At 37.9% G+C, this 20,157-nt stretch overlaps 1 protein-coding gene across 1 annotated transcript in view; it reads left to right on the top strand.

Annotated features, from left to right (window-relative positions):
- The window catches only part of ZSWIM6 (zinc finger SWIM-type containing 6), a 107,370-nt gene that overhangs the window by 35,536 nt on the left and 51,677 nt on the right, over window positions 1-20,157 (top strand). Inside the window, exons 2-3 of the mRNA XM_063295617.1 lie at window positions 11,391-11,747; window positions 18,924-19,072. Of these exons, the coding sequence (XP_063151687.1) occupies window positions 11,391-11,747; window positions 18,924-19,072 (506 nt within the window). The remainder of the gene's footprint in view (window positions 1-11,390; window positions 11,748-18,923; window positions 19,073-20,157) is intronic.

The raw sequence follows: 20,157 nt of genomic DNA, 5'->3' as shown, positions 1-20,157 counted from the left end.
TAGGGTCCTGCAAATCAAAAATGTTATTAATTTAGACTCCAGCGATTTCTTTTTTAAAGCTTGCCTAAAGAACATGGGTACAATTGAGCGGCAATGATTCCAGCTCCATCAAACTCTAATTTAAAATGGAAAATGCCATTGCTGTTCTTTCTTTTTAAGAGAGAAAAAGAAAAAAAATGGAGAGACAAGAAGAAAAGATACAATTAAAATTAACAAGTCCCATTGTTGCAGGATGAGTGTGGATTTTGACTGGGAGTTAAAAATTTCTGGGCTGGAATACTTGATAATGAAGGGAAAGGGACTAGTGCCTAACTGAAGAAATTTGGCAGCAGCTATTTCAGTGATGTTTGGGAAAAAAAGAGCTCTCTTTTTGCCTTTGGGTGGGAGTATATATTAGCAAGTACCTTTTTTGGTTTTTTTGAAGTTTGCCAAGTGTGCCACAAACGGAAAAGAAGTGGAGTATTGTTTGAGCAAATGCCATTTGTAGACATCTTTGAAAGGCTTTATTTGATGCCAAATTTATGAAAAGCCTTCCTGGATCGGTAGGCAGACATGGGGCTTTACGTGGTCCTGTGGAATCTATTTGCTTGGCTACTCTGTTTCCCAAGTGGTGATGTTTTCCTTTTTGGATTCTAATCCTCAGATGTAGTAAGATCGGGGCTTTTCTCTTCAGGTGGATTCCCATGCAACAGTAAGCCATAATGCGGTTTGTTTCATTTTGACTTATCACAAAGCATGAACTCAGGTGCTGTGGTTTGTAAGGCAAGATGATGGCCTTATGTGATAAACTATGGTTTATTTCAACATGTTTGATTGAATAAACTACATATTTATTGTAGTTTTCACCTACATGCTAAGGCATGGTTTAGAACCACAATATCTGGGTATATACAACATGTGAAACTCAAGGGAGAAAGATTGTGAAAAAGCTGGAAAAGAAATGAAAGAAGACATGAAGCATCAAGAGACAGAGGGTAAGTTAGTTATCAGCTAATCTGATGAACAGCCCTGTAGCCTACTTGGCAGAAAACCTGGGAAGAAGCATTTCAAACCTTTTAAAAACTCCATGTTAGTTAACCCACTATGAAAGAAGGTGGGAAATTCCTGTTATAGTTTCCAAGATTCTATATTTATCCCAGACTAACATTAAAGATATCTTCTGGAGAACTGTGTAGTTCCTGCTTCTTTGATCTTTCCCAACTCCATGGGGCCTGACACATAGTTTGAAGGGACAGTTTAGGCCAGTGTTTCTCAAACTCAGCAAGTTTAAGATGTGTGAACTTCAACTCCCAGAGTTCCTCAGCCAGCAGTGGCTGGGGAATTCTAGGAGTTGAAGTCCACACATGTTTAACTTGCCAAGTTTGAAAAACACTGGTTTAGGCCATCAAGTCTATCCCCTTGCTCAGGATGGAACAGGCTGACTTGGTATTCCATATTTTAATTGCACAAGGGTGTGTTGATTGCATATAGATTGCACACAGTGAATCTTACCAATATTAAAGGGTCAGGAAACTTTTTATTAATATTCATATGAACCTCCAAAAGACTCCTCCTGTGTAATTGAACAGTAATTTCTTTCCATTGTATTCCATGAGTTTTATATCATTCTAGCCTACTGGCTTAAATCTTGTTTTAAAAATGAAGTTTAATTAAGATATAGTCAACATGTGCTGACAGACAGAAAATCAATGCTTACTGAGCTTGAGGAAAGACTACTTGCTTTCCTTTTAGGTTGTGGATAAGTTTTTTTTTCTTTGCAAAGAAAATGCATTAGCAATTCAGAAAGCAGAACCAAATACCCATTTTTTAAATTCATGTCCTCCAAATGTTAATTTGATGCTTTGAGGCATAAATGACCTTTCTAGCCAGCTCAAACTTGTCAAACAAAGGAGCGATAGAAACAAGCTGCTGTTTGTTCTGAAACAACAGCCTGCTTCTTTGAGAGAATTTCAAGGCAAGGATGCCATCCCCTGCCCCATATTTCTCAACAACTTTAAAGGAAACTTTGGTGTATGCTGTGCTTGGAGTTTAGGAAAAGAAGCTGGTCATCTGTGCATCATTGCTTAGATGGTGATGACTCCAGACCTGCTGGGCAAATTGAGCTGTAGGGTCCAACTTAGAAATCCTGGAGATGGGAACAGTGCATTGATCCATGCCGACCCAAGCTGGCATTTTGTAGTGCAGCTCCAGAAGATTTTCGAGGTGGATAAATGAAGCTTTTCAATAATGCCAAGGGCGAATAAAATAAATTGTTCTCAGGATTTAGGTCACAATAACCTTTCCAACCTGATGTCTTCCAAAAGTGATGGGATTGCAACTCCAAGCACCTCTAGAGGGTGACAAGTTGAGGAAAAGTGGATTACATCAACACCTTACATAATTTGTGGCTTCTATGTCCAGATATTAAGCTTTGTCAGAGAATCACTCCAGCAGGTAACATATACTTGACTGATAGGTGAGGGGGAATAATCAGTTGGCCCATTTTTTCCTATGTAAAAGTCATTGTACAGTCATTTTGGATATTTATGTGGTCAGTTACTCTCTCTTAGTCCTACTTCATGGAATTGTTGTGGAGAAATACTGGAAGAGGGGGTATGTAAGTAAGTGTTTTCTGTTTCATATCATAAATCTCTCTAGAGGAAGTATATAACTTTGCTGCCCCAAGACAAATTAATCCCCCCCCTTTTTATTAAAATGGTTAATGGACAGGAATTATTTCAAGAACACAACCATGTGTTAGAGCCTAGTAATAAAATACTTGCACACCACCAAATAATTGATCAAGTAATCAAAAAGTGCTTGCATAGATTTGGGAGGGGGACATCAGTTGTGAGGCAGTGTTTGCTACTAATCACAAATGTGGGACTTACTGTTACTGTATTCTGGTAAGCTTTGATCATACCTACTACATTTGACAAAAAATAATCTGGTCATAGAACAATCCAGATGGCATACATTGTGCACTGTTGCTTTAAATATCTTAAATTTAGTACTTGGGACATACATTTGAATTATCACTGTAGTGGGCTGCAGTAAGAAATACACTATCATGCAGAATGGAAATAATGCTTATTGAATTTATAGTTGATGCTTTCTGATCAGTAAATCTAATTGCTGTCAAGTTGTATTTTCTGAAAGGCAAACAGGCGTGATTTTGGCTATAATCAAGATAATTACCTTGGGCTGTGTTTGTGTACATGTATATAAATATATGTGTGTATATGTAGAAATATTTGTGAATATATAAATTAAGCAAACATTAACAGGGATTTTATTTTAAAACAGTTTGGCTTAATAAAGAGACATGAATATTGTTGTTTTAAAGGAGTCATGAGGTCTTAGTAGCTGACCAGCATGAAGTAAATTTGTGAATTAGGTTTTCTAATGTGTAAGGTGCAAGTAATAACTGCTGTAACAACACTAGAAAACATTTTATCTGTGAGTTTTTTAATGAATCTATAAGCTCATGAAGGAAAGTGTAGACCTGGTCTGGTATATTAACCAGACATTAAGGCAAATGTGAGAGCCAGTTTGGTGTAGTGGTTAAGGCATCAGGCTAGAAACTGGGAGACTGTGAGTTCTAGTCCTGCCTTAGGAGCAAAACCAGCTAGATATCCTTGGGCCAGTCACTCTCTCTCAGCCCAAGGAAGCAGGCAATGGCGAATCCTTGGGCCAGTCACTTCTCAAAAACCTTTCCAAGGAAACTGCAGGGACTAGTCCAGGCAGTCTCCAGGAGTCAAAAACTGACTCAAGGGCATACACATGAGACAAACATGGAATTTGTGTATGTTACACATTCATGTTATCATTGTCCCCACCAACAGTATTAGGAGTAGCTGAAACAGAGAAGTGGTGGGAATGTACCTCTTTCCTGGTCCTGAACTTACCATATATGTGTGTGCTTAAGCTTCAGAAATGGTTTGTCCTGAACCAGCAGAGGAGGATACTGGCAGTATTATGTGATAATATTAAGGGCGCTTGCATTTTCTTTGTGGAAGAAAGCAATCCATATTCCCTTGTCTGCATGAGAGACTCATCTCTCACTCCATTTTCCTAGTAACAGTTCTTAAAATACCATATGTTTTGTGTAGCTGAGTTCATTTCTTTTCCAGGGAACAGTTCCAGACATCAGTGATATTCTATGAAGTTGGATGGGAAGAAAAATAGAACTATAGCTACTACCTGTGTACCTCATTTTATGAAACATTTAAGTCAGGATAAAAAATGTCCTCCTTTGGAGTCTTTTTATCTTTTTAACCAAAGCAATATTACACTTATATCCAGGCTGATGCCTCCTTCTTGGTTTGGACTTTTAACTCTTTTCTGATGGTCAGTGATGGTGGGAACTGCAATCTGAAACATCTAGAGGGCATCAGGTTGGGCTTTGTTAATAGATGATTATGTAGCTTTTGTCTATTAATTCTGACAGTACAGGAGATTCCAGTTTCTTGTCCATGATGGTATTGTGCAGCTAAATGTTGTACCACAGCACACCCTACAAGCAGAAATAATTGTCTCAGGGTTTGGGGTGCTTTGAGACGGTTGATTGTAGCACAAGGTTTCTCCATTTCTGTAATACAGAAGGGGATCACTAGGTAAAGCTGAGAGAGTTATGGTAAATTGAGTTCTAGATTAGATATTTAAAATGTTAGTCAACTCTTGTATAAATTGTCTCAATACTGGTTTGGTAAACTTTCAAAACTGTTAAGTTTTTCAAATGCCAAGCACTATATATAAAAGGGCCAGAATATCTTGAGATTTTAGCAATCTCACCCCAAAGTTCTCATATTTTAGACAGAACACCAAAATCCCATGAGCTTTTTATTCAGTTTGGAATTCTGGGGAATGTTATCTGAGCATACTGTATTGGTGACCCTTGCTTAGAAATTTCACCTAGAAAGCTTTAAAATAGCTTTTTGCCTCGCTTTTTTTGGTTGGTATCACTCAATTGTAATTGGTGATATTTGGCTTCTTTTTCTTAATTCCTGCGTAATACAATTTAATTCATTTGCTAGATATCCATCCATTCATCCATGAGTCTGGGCTTCTTTTTCTGTTTACTTCCCACATTAGGCAGATGGGGATTCAACCAAGTAAAAATGATGACTTTTCCAAATGCATATGTAATTCTATATTATACCACACTGTGAATTGACCAATTTTTTTCACTTCTCTCTCTGTCCTCTCATTTGTTTGGAAGTAATGGATATTTCCTTTGCTTTGTTATTGAGAGATTAGACTTACTTGTTTTACTAAATGATGTCTTTCCATATTACTGTCCATTTAGATGCATCTTAAAGTGGTTTACAAATAAAAAATAAAAATTATTAGACTTCAGTGATAAAATACAATGAGAAATAATGGTATTAAAATACTTCTTGGAAACATCGTGGTAGGGGAAGGAAAATCAAACCAGCCCCAGATGAAAAATGTCTTCAGTTGGTGCCTAAAAAAATGGAAGAGTAGACGCTTTACAGACTTCAAGGGGGTATGGCACGACCTTCTCAGATGATCTTAGTGATTCTCCAGGTCTGGAATTGGAAAGGCAATCTGTATAGTACACTTTTGAATTAGATAGGAATAATATTTTTAGGTTCAGTTTGTGATACTGTTTTCATTCTAGGTGTGATTTTCTTATTATTTATGACCATATTGAAATAGTAATTGCTGGCCAGAAAGTTTTGATTTAGGTCTACAGTACTCATATAGGCTGAGCACCATCTTAAAAAAACTCACAAGCAAGCCACTTTGGGGGTGGTGAGCAGATTGCGAGGAGTAGTGGGAAAGAGAAGACTCAGAGGGGATCATTTTGAGCAATACTACTTAGGCATTCATAATATCTGAATAAACAAGCAATGAACAGTGTATTATCTGTGGTGGCTTTAAATATACATATTAGTAAGGTAGCAGATGCTTTCATTCTGAAATTGACATGTAAAGTAGCAGTCTTTCTCAGCAGGGTGCAGCTTTATCTGTGACTCCCTCACACATAATGAATACCTAATTTATGCTGTATGGTCCACAAGAGACTGGAGAGAGATGAGGAGTGGGGAGCATTTTGGCTACCAAAGCCAGCAGGATGTGCTGAGATGTGTTCTTAATGGAAGCATATCCAAGAATGTTTGAGGGATGGGGTGGGCGGAAAGGTTAGAACTAGTTTCTAAAGCGGATTGCTCATCTGTTACACTGTATTAAATTCAAATAATTACTCCAAAGGACAAGCAGACATTTGTTCATGTTGCAATAAAAGATACCAGCAGGCAGTTCCTAACCGTCCCTTCTTGCAAGGAAAGAATCTCTAGTGGAATTTATACTTTTCAGTCTTCCCATTCACAGAACAGATTACAAAGCTACTGTCTGTAGTCACTGTCAAATGAATGTCCATCTGGCAGAAAACTTCTACTTTTCAAGCAGTGTGTTAGCATGTAAGAGAAAATAACTGAGTATTAGATATTTATTCTGGGTTCCCTCCCTCCCTCCCTGACTGGGAGAGGCTAATTTATTTATCATGGGGAGAAAACAAGTGGCACATTTGTAGTTTCAAATAAGTAGTTCGCTGAAGACATCCCCTCCCCATTTCTAGAGGGTAATGTAGTTTTAGAGACATGTGTTGAAACTATGTAACCAAATGGTGACCCTGGACAGAACTAAACAAACAAAGGAAATGTTTGAGGCTCTTGATGGTTTCCACAATTCTTATCGGTAAAGACAGGCTTTGACTACTACATAAACAGGAAAAGTGAATAAGGGTTTGTAGTAACTTAAATCCACAGCTCTGCTTTGGGTTTGTTGAGATCCGTAAGCTTTTGGGGCACATGAGCTCATTTAGCATGTTAAGTAAAGCTCTACTGATAATCACAAAATGGCTGCTGGGGAGGGGCATTGCCAGAGACAAAAAGTTTAGCACATACCCTTTCTTGCTTACTGGTGACATTTTCTCTCTGTCACTCTGACACCCACAGCCAGTGTAAAGTAGGGATTAAGGTGTTGCTTGAAGTCCCTGAAGAGCCAGATTCAAATTCTCACTCAGCCGTGGAATTCACTGCATGATTTAGGGTGAGTTACTAATTTCTACAAGATTGTTGTAGAAATAAAATTAGTAGAATCCTCCCTGTAGGCCACTCTCAGAGAAAAGGTGTGATATAAATAAATCATATACTGTACACATAACTGTTCCCTTCATGTGCATGATACATGTAACAATAAAAAGCAGTGGGTACCACACTGGCATACTGTAGCCTAGTTTTCACAGAGCTAGCAAACATTTAATTGTACAGCAAGACTGTACTGGAAGCTTAAATCATCAAATGCTTCTGTATGTGAAATTCCTTATCTCCATCTCCATAGCAGAGATAAGGTACTGTTTGAGCATAGTAATTATTTTTTTAAAGGAAATAGCAAAATTAGCATAAGTTCTCTAAAAATGCTAAAAAAGGGAAGCAGCCTTTGATTATTCCAGATAGAGGCAGAAGTAAAAGGAATAAACTTTGAAAGTGAATTTAAGGGGGAAAAAAGAAGGATCTGAGTGCCTTTGATATGTCTGTTGTGTGTATGATTTGTTTATTGAGGTGGCTGATGATTTATCCCGATCCAGCTTTGCCCCTGATATTGCTTGAGGGGTAGGGTAGTATAAATTGTTCAGATTTGCTCCCTACAGAAGACAGTATCTTGATAAAACAGATCACAGGATATGCATGGGGGAAGTAATTGTTGCCACATTAGATAACACTTGAAGGGGGAAAAAATCTCTCTCTCACTCTCTTTCTCTCTTACATCTATTAATTAAAGGCCACTTTAAAAAGGAAACTTTTAAAATTATAGTCTGAAAGAGTTACTGGGACCACCATTCCAGTTTTTGGTCCATGGGGCCAAAGACATAGTAGGCAGAGCAAAATAGGATTCTTATTGACTTCAAAATATTTACTACAGCTTCCTATATATGGTTTCCAGACACCCTGATTCTCTTTCTTGTCTGAGGGTGGCAAATGCTAGCTCAAATTAGTATTTTATGACTGGGAACGCCCACCATGCAGCCATTTTATGGCTAGGCAAAATGGTAGCCATTTTGTGAGCGCATCCATGGTATGCATACACACACACACACAGACACACACACTGTGTGTGTGTGTATTCTCTACTCCAAAAAGATTACCTGCTCTGTATGAAGTTGTCTGCCAGAAAGCATGAGTGTTTGCCTTGCTTTTTCAAAGATACATACCTGTTCAAATCAGGCGGTAAGATTTGTGGCTAAAGATATACTTCGGAAGCAAAATGTTTCAGGTTCAGTCTTGGGCACCTCTGGATAGGAGAGGATGCTCTAGAGCAGAGTTTCTCAACTTCAGCCACTTAGTGGACTTCAACTCCCAGAATTCCCCCAGTCAGCCTGTGTCAGGGAGTCAGCTGGATCATTGGATTTCTAGATAGTTAGAATCTTGAAGTTGAGGTAGGAGAATGCACACTTCCTAGCTTCTCTTTTTGGAGCTATTTGCTGCTGTAGGTTTTGGCAACACTTTGCTGCTCTCTTGACTGGAAATTTGTGTACTTGTTAGATGAGATTACAGTAAGCAATACGTTCTTCTAAAGTAAAACAAAGAATAATGGTCAGAATTAAAAGATTCCCTGCATTACTTATGGCAAATTTGGCTTTTCCTTCTGGTCCTCAGCATTTCTTCTTCCTTATGGTACTTACTGGAGGTGCTTGGAAGCCTACTGTATTCCTGAAAACACCTTGAGGTGTTCTGTGATCCCATTTATATGCTTTAATTCAAGCGGTGGAGTGTCATTATGGTTGAAGTAAAAAATAGTATTTGTTTTCTGTTAAATCACATCAAACTTCGTGACTAGTGGAGATGCCATGAATTTTTCTGACAAGTCTCCCCACTGTAGAAAATGGAAGCAATCTTTACTGATTTTCTTTGCCTTCTGACTCACCCATCCGCTGCCCCAAATCTAATCAAGCATGAAAGTTGATGAGGAGTTGAAAGAGAGATGGATCTATTTGTGTGTGTGTGTGTGTTCCTTAGGAGCCTCCCATAGATCAAAGATTTTTCCACGAGTAATAGTTCTTTTTTTTTTGCAGAGATATTTAAAAAAATCAAGCCAATGAATCCTGAAGTCATATCAAAATGCTATTTTCTATTTTTTTAAGTCATGAAAACACATAATTGAAAATATTAGCTCATTATTGAAATGTTATATATTAAACAAATACACTTGTGTCTGCATTTGGAGAACAGTTTTGCTTTTATTAAGTGTATACTATAGTTGAGAAATAATTCTTTGTTGAAGCCTATTGGGGAAATGGATTGGGTTCTTATTGACTTTAGAGAACTATATTCACTCCAAAAGTGAATCCATGTGTCCTTATCAAGCTAATGTACTTTATTTTTTTTTCACCATTTGGTTTCCATTTTAATTTGTCTTGAATTGCACAATATTAATATACATTTGCAAACAAAGCACTCCCAATATTACTTGTACTGATTTATTTGCAATCTAAACTTTGGTACAAGAGTCTTACTTGGCACTATGACTGGATTTATCCGAAATGCATTTTAATGCATAGCTGTGATCTCAAACAAACCTACACAGAAATCCTTTTTAAAAATGTTTATATGTGCAGGGAAAAAATGATGCAGTGTTTTATGTTCATAAACTGGATCCTAATGATCTTTGTTGATTTTCATGATTTTAAAAAAAAATTCTACCAGCAGTAGTTTTCTTAGTATGCCATGTCATCATGAGTATTCATATGCCACACTGAGAAGGAGGTGGACAAACATATTTGAGTGCTTTCCCCACATACAAACACATATAAAAACATTCTACAGGTAGACCTTGTTCAGTGATCATTCGAAGTTACAATGATCCTGAACAAGAAGACGTACAACCAGTCCTTTTCGTTGCAGCCATTGCAGCATCCCCGCAGTCATGTGATCGTGATTCAGGCACTTGGCAATCATGTGATGTTGCACCTAATGACCACATGGGATTTGCCTGACAACAGCAACTGGAATGGCTGGAAGTGCTGTCGTAGGTGCAGTCATGTGACATTGCACTTTACGACCATGTCGCTTAGTGACAAAGTTCCCAGTTACTTATCATTGTTAACTGAGGACTGCCTGTATAGGAAATGGACGTCATGGGTTAAACCAATACTATTCCAGCAAACTAATTCTCTGCATGAAAGTAGTTTCTTTCCTAAGAAGGAACATTAAAATGTGCAACATGCCCATTGCAGTAATATGTTCTTGAAGCAGTAATAGTTTCACAACAGGTGTTGCGATAGCTCTTCTGGGTGGTCAAGCTTTTGGTTTGAGAAACAGTGGCAAGATGTAACAGAATAAATGGATCTGAAAGCCCATGAAAAGTGACTGTGCAATAGTAAAGAGTAAAAGTTTCATAGGGTGGAAGTACTGAGATGTGACACAGCCATTTCATTCGAACAGTTGTTTATAGAAGTCTATTTTATATTTCTAGATCTGTGTGCATCAAATGAATACAAGCATACCTTGTTTTATTGCACTTTGCTTTATTGTACTTTGCAGATATTGTGGTTTTCTTGGCAACTCTGCATCAAGCAAGTCTATTGGCGCCATTTTTCCAACAGCAAAAGATGATGATTAGCATTTTTTAGCAATCAAGTATTTTTTAATTAAGGTATATGCATTAGGTTTTTTTAGACATAATGCTATTGCATACTTAATAGATTGCAGTAGAGTGGAAACATAACTTTTATATGCACTGGGAAACCAAAAAAATTCATGTGACTCGCTTTATTGCAATATTTGCTTTATTGCAGTGGTCTGGAACTAAACCCGCAATATCTCCGAGGTATGCGTGTACACTCACTGGGATTTAGAAATCAATATAGCTTCCTCCAGAGTATAGCCTTAATTCAGACTTTGTGATAGTACATGGACACTTCAGAAGAAAGGTATAGTTTTCTGAATAATCCCTACCCCTATTGTTTTGATACTTTTCATGTGTGAACACAGCATTAAGTGTTTTTTTTTAATTAAAGGCACTGAAATATTGCCAGATTCCACTGATGGAAGGTTCCAGCTAGCATTTGCAATCAGTAGAGCTGGAAAATGTTATTACTATGAGGGTTCTAAAGTAATGGAGATTCAGTATTTTGGTGTATGAAGCCTGCTTCCTGTTTTTTCTATAGTCATTCTCTACCACAATTACCACTTTGTGCATGTGGAACTATTTATATACATAGTGTTTTTTAGGTGACTTTGGTGGCTGCTGCTGAAGACCACAGTTGCTGTCTAAGATGGTGAATTCTATTTAAGTGCATTATGCTTGTCAAATGTTGCTTACATAAAATAGCAAACACGCATTTTGCTGATTTTTAAAAATTATTATTTTCTTGTAATGAACAGGTTTCCACCTGAGCGGCACCGTGACTGAACCTGCCATGCAATCCGAGCCAGAAACTGTTTGCAATGTAGCTATCAGCTTTGATCGTTGCAAGATTACCTCAGTGACCTGTAGCTGTGGAAACAAAGACATATTTTACTGTGCCCATGTTGTGGCCCTTTCTTTATACCGGATCCGCAAGCCTGATCAGGTCAAACTGCATCTTCCCATTTCAGAGACTCTTTTTCAAATGAACAGAGACCAACTGCAAAAATTTGTACAGTATTTGATTACAGTGCACCATACTGAAGTTTTGCCAACTGCTCAGAAACTTGCAGATGAAATCCTTTCTCAGAATTCAGAGATCAATCAAGTCCATGGTGAGTTAGTTTTCTCTCCAGTGCTTGCTCCAGAACTCTTTTTCTTCTAGGAAAGTACTTCAGTTTAATCCTATTGATACTGTATTTCCGTAAGCTTCTTGGACTTCCTTTCATGTTCTCCATCCAAATATGGTTAGAACAAATGACACTTTTAGCCTCTGTCAGTTTAATTAGGCAATTAGGCAAAGCTAACTGAAAACTGGGGAAGACTGCTTATCATTGTAGAAAAGACTGTAGTTCCATTCATGCATTATAACTCAATGTATGAGCAACAGTGAGCAGTGCTGTCCCTCTAAATAACATGCTGTGATGTCAAATAAAAAAAGAGATGTAAAGTGAGATGGTCTGCAGAGGCCTTCAGGCACATGGTTATAGGCTTAGACTTGCACTAATAGGATTTGCGTGTACAGATTGGATTCAGCATCAAAACTAAAGCCATCAGAAATGAACTGTATAAGGGTTGATTTCTAATGTTCCAATGTGACACTTGTAAGAGGGGCAAAATTTTAATCATGCAGTCATGGCTGCTGTTCTTGACTTTTTGACCACCCTTTGTGGATCCCCCTGGGTATGACATGCTTCCATGGAGAACAACATTGGCGCAACCACATTGACAGAAGGTCCAAACCAGGAGCCTGAGAGTTCTAGTCCCGCCTTAGGCATGAAAGCCGGCTGGGTGACCTTGGGCACGTCACTCTCTCTGAGCCCAACTCACCTCACAGGGTTGCTGTTGTGGGGAAAAGAGGAGGAGGAAGGAGTCTTAGGTATGTTAGCCACCTTGAGGTATTTATAAAAATAATAAAGCTGGGATAAAAATTAAATACATACATACATACATACATACATACATACATACATACATACATACATAAATGATTATGCTCCCAAATCTACTAAGGGAACCCATAAAAGCTGTCAGGAAAAGGTAATATCTACCATTAATAAATTATAGGAAGGACAGTAGAATTGTTCTCTACTTGTGAGATGGTTGTTGCTTAAAGAAGCATGAGCTTCATTTATTTTGGATATTTTAATGCAAAGACTAACTGAGTAAGTTTCCCACTTGTAGATGATCACCATATTTCTGACTGGAAATTTCTTTGGGAGAAGAGTACTTGAATGACAGGAATGTTTCGACTTGCAGAATGAATGAGGAAACTGCCAGCCCTCAAATGTCATTTAGGAAGGTGACATGAGGAATGGACTATAGATATTCAGGAATTCATAACTGTAAGTGGGAGAAGAATATAGGCCCCAAGAAAGGAGAAACTTGTTATTTGGTGTAGTCATTCCTACCAAGGGAATTTGGACAGGCAACTTGTTGAAAGGGATTCATCTGAATAGGATATCAGGGTGTATTTTTTGCAGCTAACTACTTACTTACCATCAAAATAAATTAGAAATTTAAGCAAGCAAGCAAGGAAGCAATTGTTGCTTAAACCGTTTAATCCCTGACATCTGCAAGCTGGAGGAGTTAGCATTTGACTCTACAGTATATCAGTAGATGTGTCCCAGTTTAATTCATTTATTCTGCAAGCTAAGTTAGAGAATATAGTGGTATTCAATCTTCTGGCGAATTAGAGTATATAAATTGTTCACTGCATGATGCAACTGCAAGCCTGAGGGAGTGCACTTTAAAAGCCACTTGGTGAGATGCTCCTTTGATGCCTTGCCCAATCCTGCAATATTGCTGTCCTCCAGTAATCAGGGACCTCACCAGTTCTCTGGGAGTTCTCAAAGACAATGCATAAAGCTTGGGCAGACCATCAGCAAGTCCCTTCAGTAGCCCAGGATGCAATTCATTTGGCCTGAAAATTTCATCTGATAAGAAGTAAAAAAAGTAAATTCCACAGAATTTTAAAATTAGAGAATTGGAAAATGCCATTTAAGGTAACAAATCTAAACCCCAGCATCCCAGATGATGGCTCTTTAGCCTTCAGTTGAACACATCCAAGAAAGGGGAGCACACCTACCTCCAGATAACTGATTTTGCTGTTACTAGAACAATACTTTTTTTTAATTGTTAGAACACTTTTTCTAATATTCAGTTGTAATGTTCTTCCCTTAACTGTATTCTGTGTCCTGTACTCTGGAAATGAGAGAGAACAGTACTTGACCTTCTTCTAGGTGACATTTTTAGGCATTTAAATAGTGTTTTCAGATTCCCATAGATGTTTTTTTCTCAAGGCTATACATACCAAGTTCCTTTAGTCTCTTTCCATGGAACTTAGTTCATTGTCTCTTGATTATATTTGTTGTCCTTTTGTAAAGCTGCTCTAATGTCTTCGAATCCTTCTGAAAGAATGATGGCCTGAACTGGACACAGTATTTGAAGTGGAGTCTGACTGAAACAGAATAGAATGGAATGATTACTTCCTGTGGTTTGGAAATTATGTTTCTATTGATGCAGCCTAAAATTGCATTAGACTTTCTTGCAGCCACCTCACACTGGCAGCTCATACTCAGTTTCTTATAGACTACTGTTCCAATATATATATTTCCCCATCCTGTACCTGTGCATTTGATTTTTATTAAAATGTATTCTGTTAAATTCTGTTACTTTTAGCCCATTTGTGCAGCCTGTCAAGGTCGTTTCAAATTTCATTTCTGTTTTCTAAACTCTTAACTATATTACTCAATTTAGTATTATCTGTAGATTTGATCAGCATTTTTTCCTTCTCCTCTTGATCCAAATCATTAATGAAGACACTGAAGAATAGAGAACCGAGGACTGATTCTTGTGGCAACCCATTTGTACCTCTGTCCAGTTTAATAAGGAACCACTCAAAACATTTTTGAGTAAGATTTTTGAGTCAACTATATATCCAGTTAATTGTCATGCCATCCAGTTTACACTTAACTATCTTGCTAATCAACAGAGTCCACTGGAGATGGGCAGCCAATAAATTTACATAGATACATAGATACATAAAATCATAGGATGCTTTGTCAAATGTGTTGCTGTAGTCAAGTTTTGTTATGTGTACTGCATTCCCATAGTCTATTAAGGAAGTTACCCAGTCGAAAAATGAGATAAGCTTAGCCTGGGAAAGATTTGTTCTTGAAAAGTCCATGCTGACTTCTGGATATTACTATATTATTTTCAAGGTGCTTATGGATAGATTTCTTTATGATCTGCTCTAGAATTTTCCTAGGTACAATCAGACTAATTTTTGTAATTTGCTAGGTCTTTCTTTTCCCCCTTTTTGAAGATATAGATAGTATCCAGTCATCAGGCATTTCATCTGTTCTCCAGGATTTCTCAAAGATAATATGTAAGGAATTGGGTAGATCATCAAGTAGTTCTTTCAGCAACCCAGGATGAAATTAATTTGGTCATAGAAATTTAAACTCATTCAGAGTAAAGAGGTAATCCATGACCAGGTTTCTCCCAGTTTCAGACTTCAGTTCTGCCCAACATTTCTTGGTGGTACTAACATAGTCTTGTGTTGGAGAGGACTGAACCAAAATAACTGAATATATCTGTGTTTCTTTGCTGCCTATTAATATTTTACAGTGTTCATTCAGCTGCTAGTATATGGATTCTTTTCATTTGCCTTATATAAAGGAATATAAAAAAGGCCTCTTTTTTATCCCCTTAGCATCCTTTTCTAAGCTCAGCTCATTCTGAGTTTTCACTTTCCTGACACCACCTCTGCTGCTCTGGAGTATCTGTTGGTACTCTTCCTTTGTGTCCTATTCCTATATCCATTTCCTATACTGTATGTATCCTTTCTTGCTTTCCGATCTTCAGTTGTGGGTATGTATGTGGCTACATTGGCTTCTTTTGCTGTCATTTTTTCTCTCATTAGAATTCTTTGATTTTTTTTTTTACTTTAATACCTCTTTCATATAGGACCCTGTGCCCATCTTGAGCTTCTTTTCCTATTGGCTGCCATGGGATCTTACTCACCAACTCAGAGCAGAGTTTGTTTGAATTTGCTTCTTTGAAGTCAAAGATCTGTTTGACTATGGCCAGTTCCCTTAAAATCAAGAGCTCCAGTGTTATATGGTAACCATCAATCAACCTTGAAATCTGTCCCCTCCTCTACTGTGACCTCAATGGGTAGATGTAAGCAAGTCATGATGGAAAGCTCAAAACCTCATAACATTTTGCTTTGCTTCTTAAAAGTATACATTTACAAACTATGACAGCATAGCAGTCTCAGAGCTAGAAAGCTAGCCAGTAAACATGTGAGGGATAACTAATATTTTCCATTATATATCAAGTATTATTAGTTATCTTAAGGCAGAAATTAAGAGTGTGTGCTCACTGTTTAGTTTTTAGACAACATTTGTTCCCTTGTGGCTAAGATGGATAGCTTGGAGAAGCTGGGAAAATCAGGGAAGTATGAAGATGACATTTTCAGGATTATTACCAGCTCTTCAGCTGGAGATAACCTGGCTGGCCTGATTGTAACTGCAGGTGTGTTGACTATACTTTTTGCTGCCGTCTAGCAGAACTATTCTGTCATAGCCTCTTGACTTTAATACTCCCATTTCCAAAATGTATGTTATAATTCAAATCATTTGAAATTCATTATTGCTTAAAGTCATGGAACACTCATTGTTTACCTAGAAAAAGAATGATGAAGGTTTCATCAGCTTGATACTTCCTGTAATAAAAGCACACATATCTTAGCTAAAATATTGATACCACTTGCTTTTTCTGGAATTTTCTATAATTGTTCTCCTGCATTTTAATACTTACAAACATTTTAAATCGAATGAAAAGTTTGTAGGTATTAAAATGTAGCAGAACAATTTTCTAGAATATTACATTTCCAGTATAAGCATGCAAAACATAGAAGTGAAAACAGCCCAAAGTTGAATGGTCAGTCTTGAGCGCATTACAGGGTCCCACCTTGGAATGACTTCTTTGAGACTGGACCACTTTGTACATTTGCTGCGGCCTGTCTTGAGATTTTGCCAATAGAATTGGAAATATCAAGGTTAAGCACTGCTTAATTGTAGACCTCTGCCAAGAAAATAATTAAAAGTGCTGTTCTCAGATAGTAAAATGTTGCCCTTCCCTGTTTTATAAAGAGTAATACCCCTTTTAGGAAGGCATTCACTTCAGAGGCAAAATAAATTACAGAAAATTCTTTTTCCTGCTTTATTTTTTATTTGATTTTCAAAAATATTTTAGCCTGTTTATTTTATTGAATATTTTTAAATTTTCTTGAATGATAGATAATGCATTATTTATTTACTTGCATACTATTGTAATTCTGAAGGATTTCCAGTGGTTAACCACAAAATTAAAACATCCCTGATTAAAAACAAATACAAGAACAGCAAAAGAAAACATCTATGGTAAATAATGCAAAACAACATAATAATGGTAAAGCTCCTAGAACAATAGCCACAGACAAGTGCCACTCTGTTATTTTTCCAAATGTTCTTGGGAAAAGCTCAATTTAACCACTTTCAAGAAAGCTAATAGATTGGGAGCTGATCTAACTTCTGTAGGGAGGCTGTTCTACAAAGTAGAGACCATCATTGAAAAGAACTGTTTCCCAGACCCAGCTCCCCTCACTCACAAAATTGGCGAATCAAAAGCCGTTTTTCCTGAGAGGCACGTACTGGGCGGCTCAATTCTGGTTGGAAAAAGCAGTCTGGAAGGTATTTGGGAGCCAACCATATAGGGCTATGCAGGTTAATACCAGTATTTTAAACTGCGCCTGAAACATACTGGAAACCTGTGCATGGCCTGTGATTTTTATGATTATGGCCAACAAATGGGCTGCTGCATTTTATTACTGCAGTTTCTGAAAGGCAAGAATACATTGCATATCTTGAATACATTGCAAGAATCCAGAGAGCGATAAGGATGTGAGTTATTCTTACAAGTTCCTCCCACTCCAAACAGAACCATGTCTGGCACACCACTGAAACTGAGCAAAGGTCAGCCTGGCCATGGCTTTCATCTGTGCAGCAGGTTCAAGAGGACCACCCTGTTAATTCTGGATAGGATGCTGTTCAGGGTTAACACCTGAACTGGCAGAGAACCTCTCTGTACAAAACATACCTCCATATTGCTAATGTTCAACTTTAGCCTCTTTTGTCCCATTCAAACCCCAATAGTGTTCAGACATTGTGGTCAGGATTTCCATAATATCTCCAGCTTAGCCAATTAAATGTCATCAGTACCTTACTCCAAACTGCCAGGTGACCTCTCCCAAAGTTTCATGTTCAAGAGAAAGATGGAGAGGACCAAATCCTATCAAGCCAACCTCCCCACCTCCTCCCCTCTCCCCTGAATGGAACTGCCCAATAATGAAGGCACAGTGCCAATATAAAACAGTGCCTGCAACCCTCATACTGTCTCCAGAAGGATACCATGCATGTTATTGACAAGTCTAATAGGACAGGAAAGATATATTACCGAAAAGCGAGTTGGCCATCTTGAATAGTGCTTCTGATTGACTAACCATCTACAGCACATAGGGAAGAAGGCAGAGAGGGATGAAGGATAGAAGCTATTGCTACAAGATCAGTTTGTTCGTTTATTTATATATTTAAAATATTTGAATGGCCACCCATCTAATAGCACACCTGTGGGCAGCTCACAGCAATAATAAAACTACATACCATAAAAAACATAAAACCATAAAACTAAAAACCAAAAGCTAAAAAAACTGCCGCAGTCATCTCCTAGGATCCCCCAACAACCATCCATAGGCTCCCATCTTCTACTGCAATGCCTGGGTAAAGAGACAGGTTTTGATGGGCTCCCGGAAGGCCCAAGGGTAGGGTTAGGGTTCACCAGTGGGAGGGTATTCTACAAAGTAGGGGCAGCTACGGAAAAGGTTAAAGTTTTTTCTCAGAAGTGGGAGTCTTTTAACTTCCAAAGCTAAAGACTGAACATGGAATCTGTGTGCAAAGCACACATTTTGCCAGTGAGTCATGATACCCATCTCTAAGTGCACAGAGGGCTACTGCTCATGTTTTCTTTTAGCTACTGACATCATGATCTAAAACTCTGCACACACAGGTTCCTTTAAAGTGCTAAATATGCACAGAATTCTGCCACATTGGTGCTTAATGTCAGTGCATATATAATAGGTACAATCATATGAATCATCAATAGCTGTGTTACTTTAGGTGGGAACAACTGGACCCTCCTATACCAGTAAAAAAGTTTAACTTACAGCCTTTGTTTTGACTGTGTAGGTGCCCCCGACCCTACAGCAGGAGCCAGTATAGATGATGAAAACTGCTGGCATTTGGATGAAGAGCAAGTTCAGGAACAAGTTAAACTCTTTCTTTCCCAAGGTGGATACCATGGATCAGGGAAACAGCTCAATTTGCTTTTTGCAAAGGTAGGTAAGAAGGGATTTTTTTTTTATCATGAGAGAATGCCTTTCTCCCCTTCACTCTTACAACCATGTTGGCTTCAAGTGGTTGAGCACTTTAGTAATGTTCCTGTTCCTTTCCTTGGGCTGGTACCATCTGGATTTCTTGGGCTACATTTTTCAAAATCCTGAGCCAGTGTTCTGAGAGTTTATAGTTCAACACATTTGGAAGATTCTAAGGTACAGAAGAAGGACTAATTGATTTTAGTGGTAAACAGTTTCTTTGGAAAAAATACAGATCAACCTTGCCAAAAAGAAAGAAAAGAAAAGAAAAACCAGTGTATTTTTAACTCTCATTGCTCTGGTATTAGTAATGGTAAGCACCCCCCGTCCTCATTTCCCCAAAGATAAAAGATCTTCAAAATACCGAGAAAAGTGACTATGATACATTTTTATAATTCAAGGGCATGCGGTAAATCTTACAAACTGTTTTAAAAAATTTGGGAAATCTGTGCTGCTTTGGGAAGATGGTTAGTTAATGTAAGGAATGGTAGAACAATGAGCAAGGAGATTTGCAAGGCTAGGCTGTTGCTTTGCAGACACTTCTGTTGCTTCCTTGGGCGGTGGCATGGAATCTCTAGTAGGGTCTTAGAGCTGAGTGACACCATTTGGCTGATCTGCTTGTGTAGTTCCATGCTTTTATTATCAGATTTATACACAAACTGCATTGAGAGTTAGAAGGGTAAACAAACTGAAACTTGCAGAAAATTAGAATGTTGTAATCAGGTGTAGCACCGGTACGATTGATACAGTCCAAAGTGGAATGTTGAAAACCAAAGTGAAAAGTATGAATTTAAAACTAGAGCTGGTTCACTGCAAAGAAGTAGTTAGAAAGTGTCAGAATAATGCCTTATCAAGCCTGGTGTTTCCAAATCAATAAAGTAAAACAGGGCATTTTTAGCATCAAACAAACATGAAACAGCCAACCTGCTAAGGTTTCTAATAATTGTATTGATTAAATCATAAGAATCCAATGCTTTATAATTGAAGTACTGTAGTCAGTCTGTGGGATGACTATAGGTTTTGTGCCTCTCCAACATTTTATAATGCTG

This window comes from Candoia aspera, chromosome 2 (genome assembly GCF_035149785.1).
Source record: "Candoia aspera isolate rCanAsp1 chromosome 2, rCanAsp1.hap2, whole genome shotgun sequence".
Lineage (NCBI taxonomy): Eukaryota > Metazoa > Chordata > Lepidosauria > Squamata > Boidae > Candoia > Candoia aspera.
The sequence above is the reverse complement of the archived record's forward strand: the minus strand, read 5'-3'. Positions and strand labels throughout refer to the sequence as shown.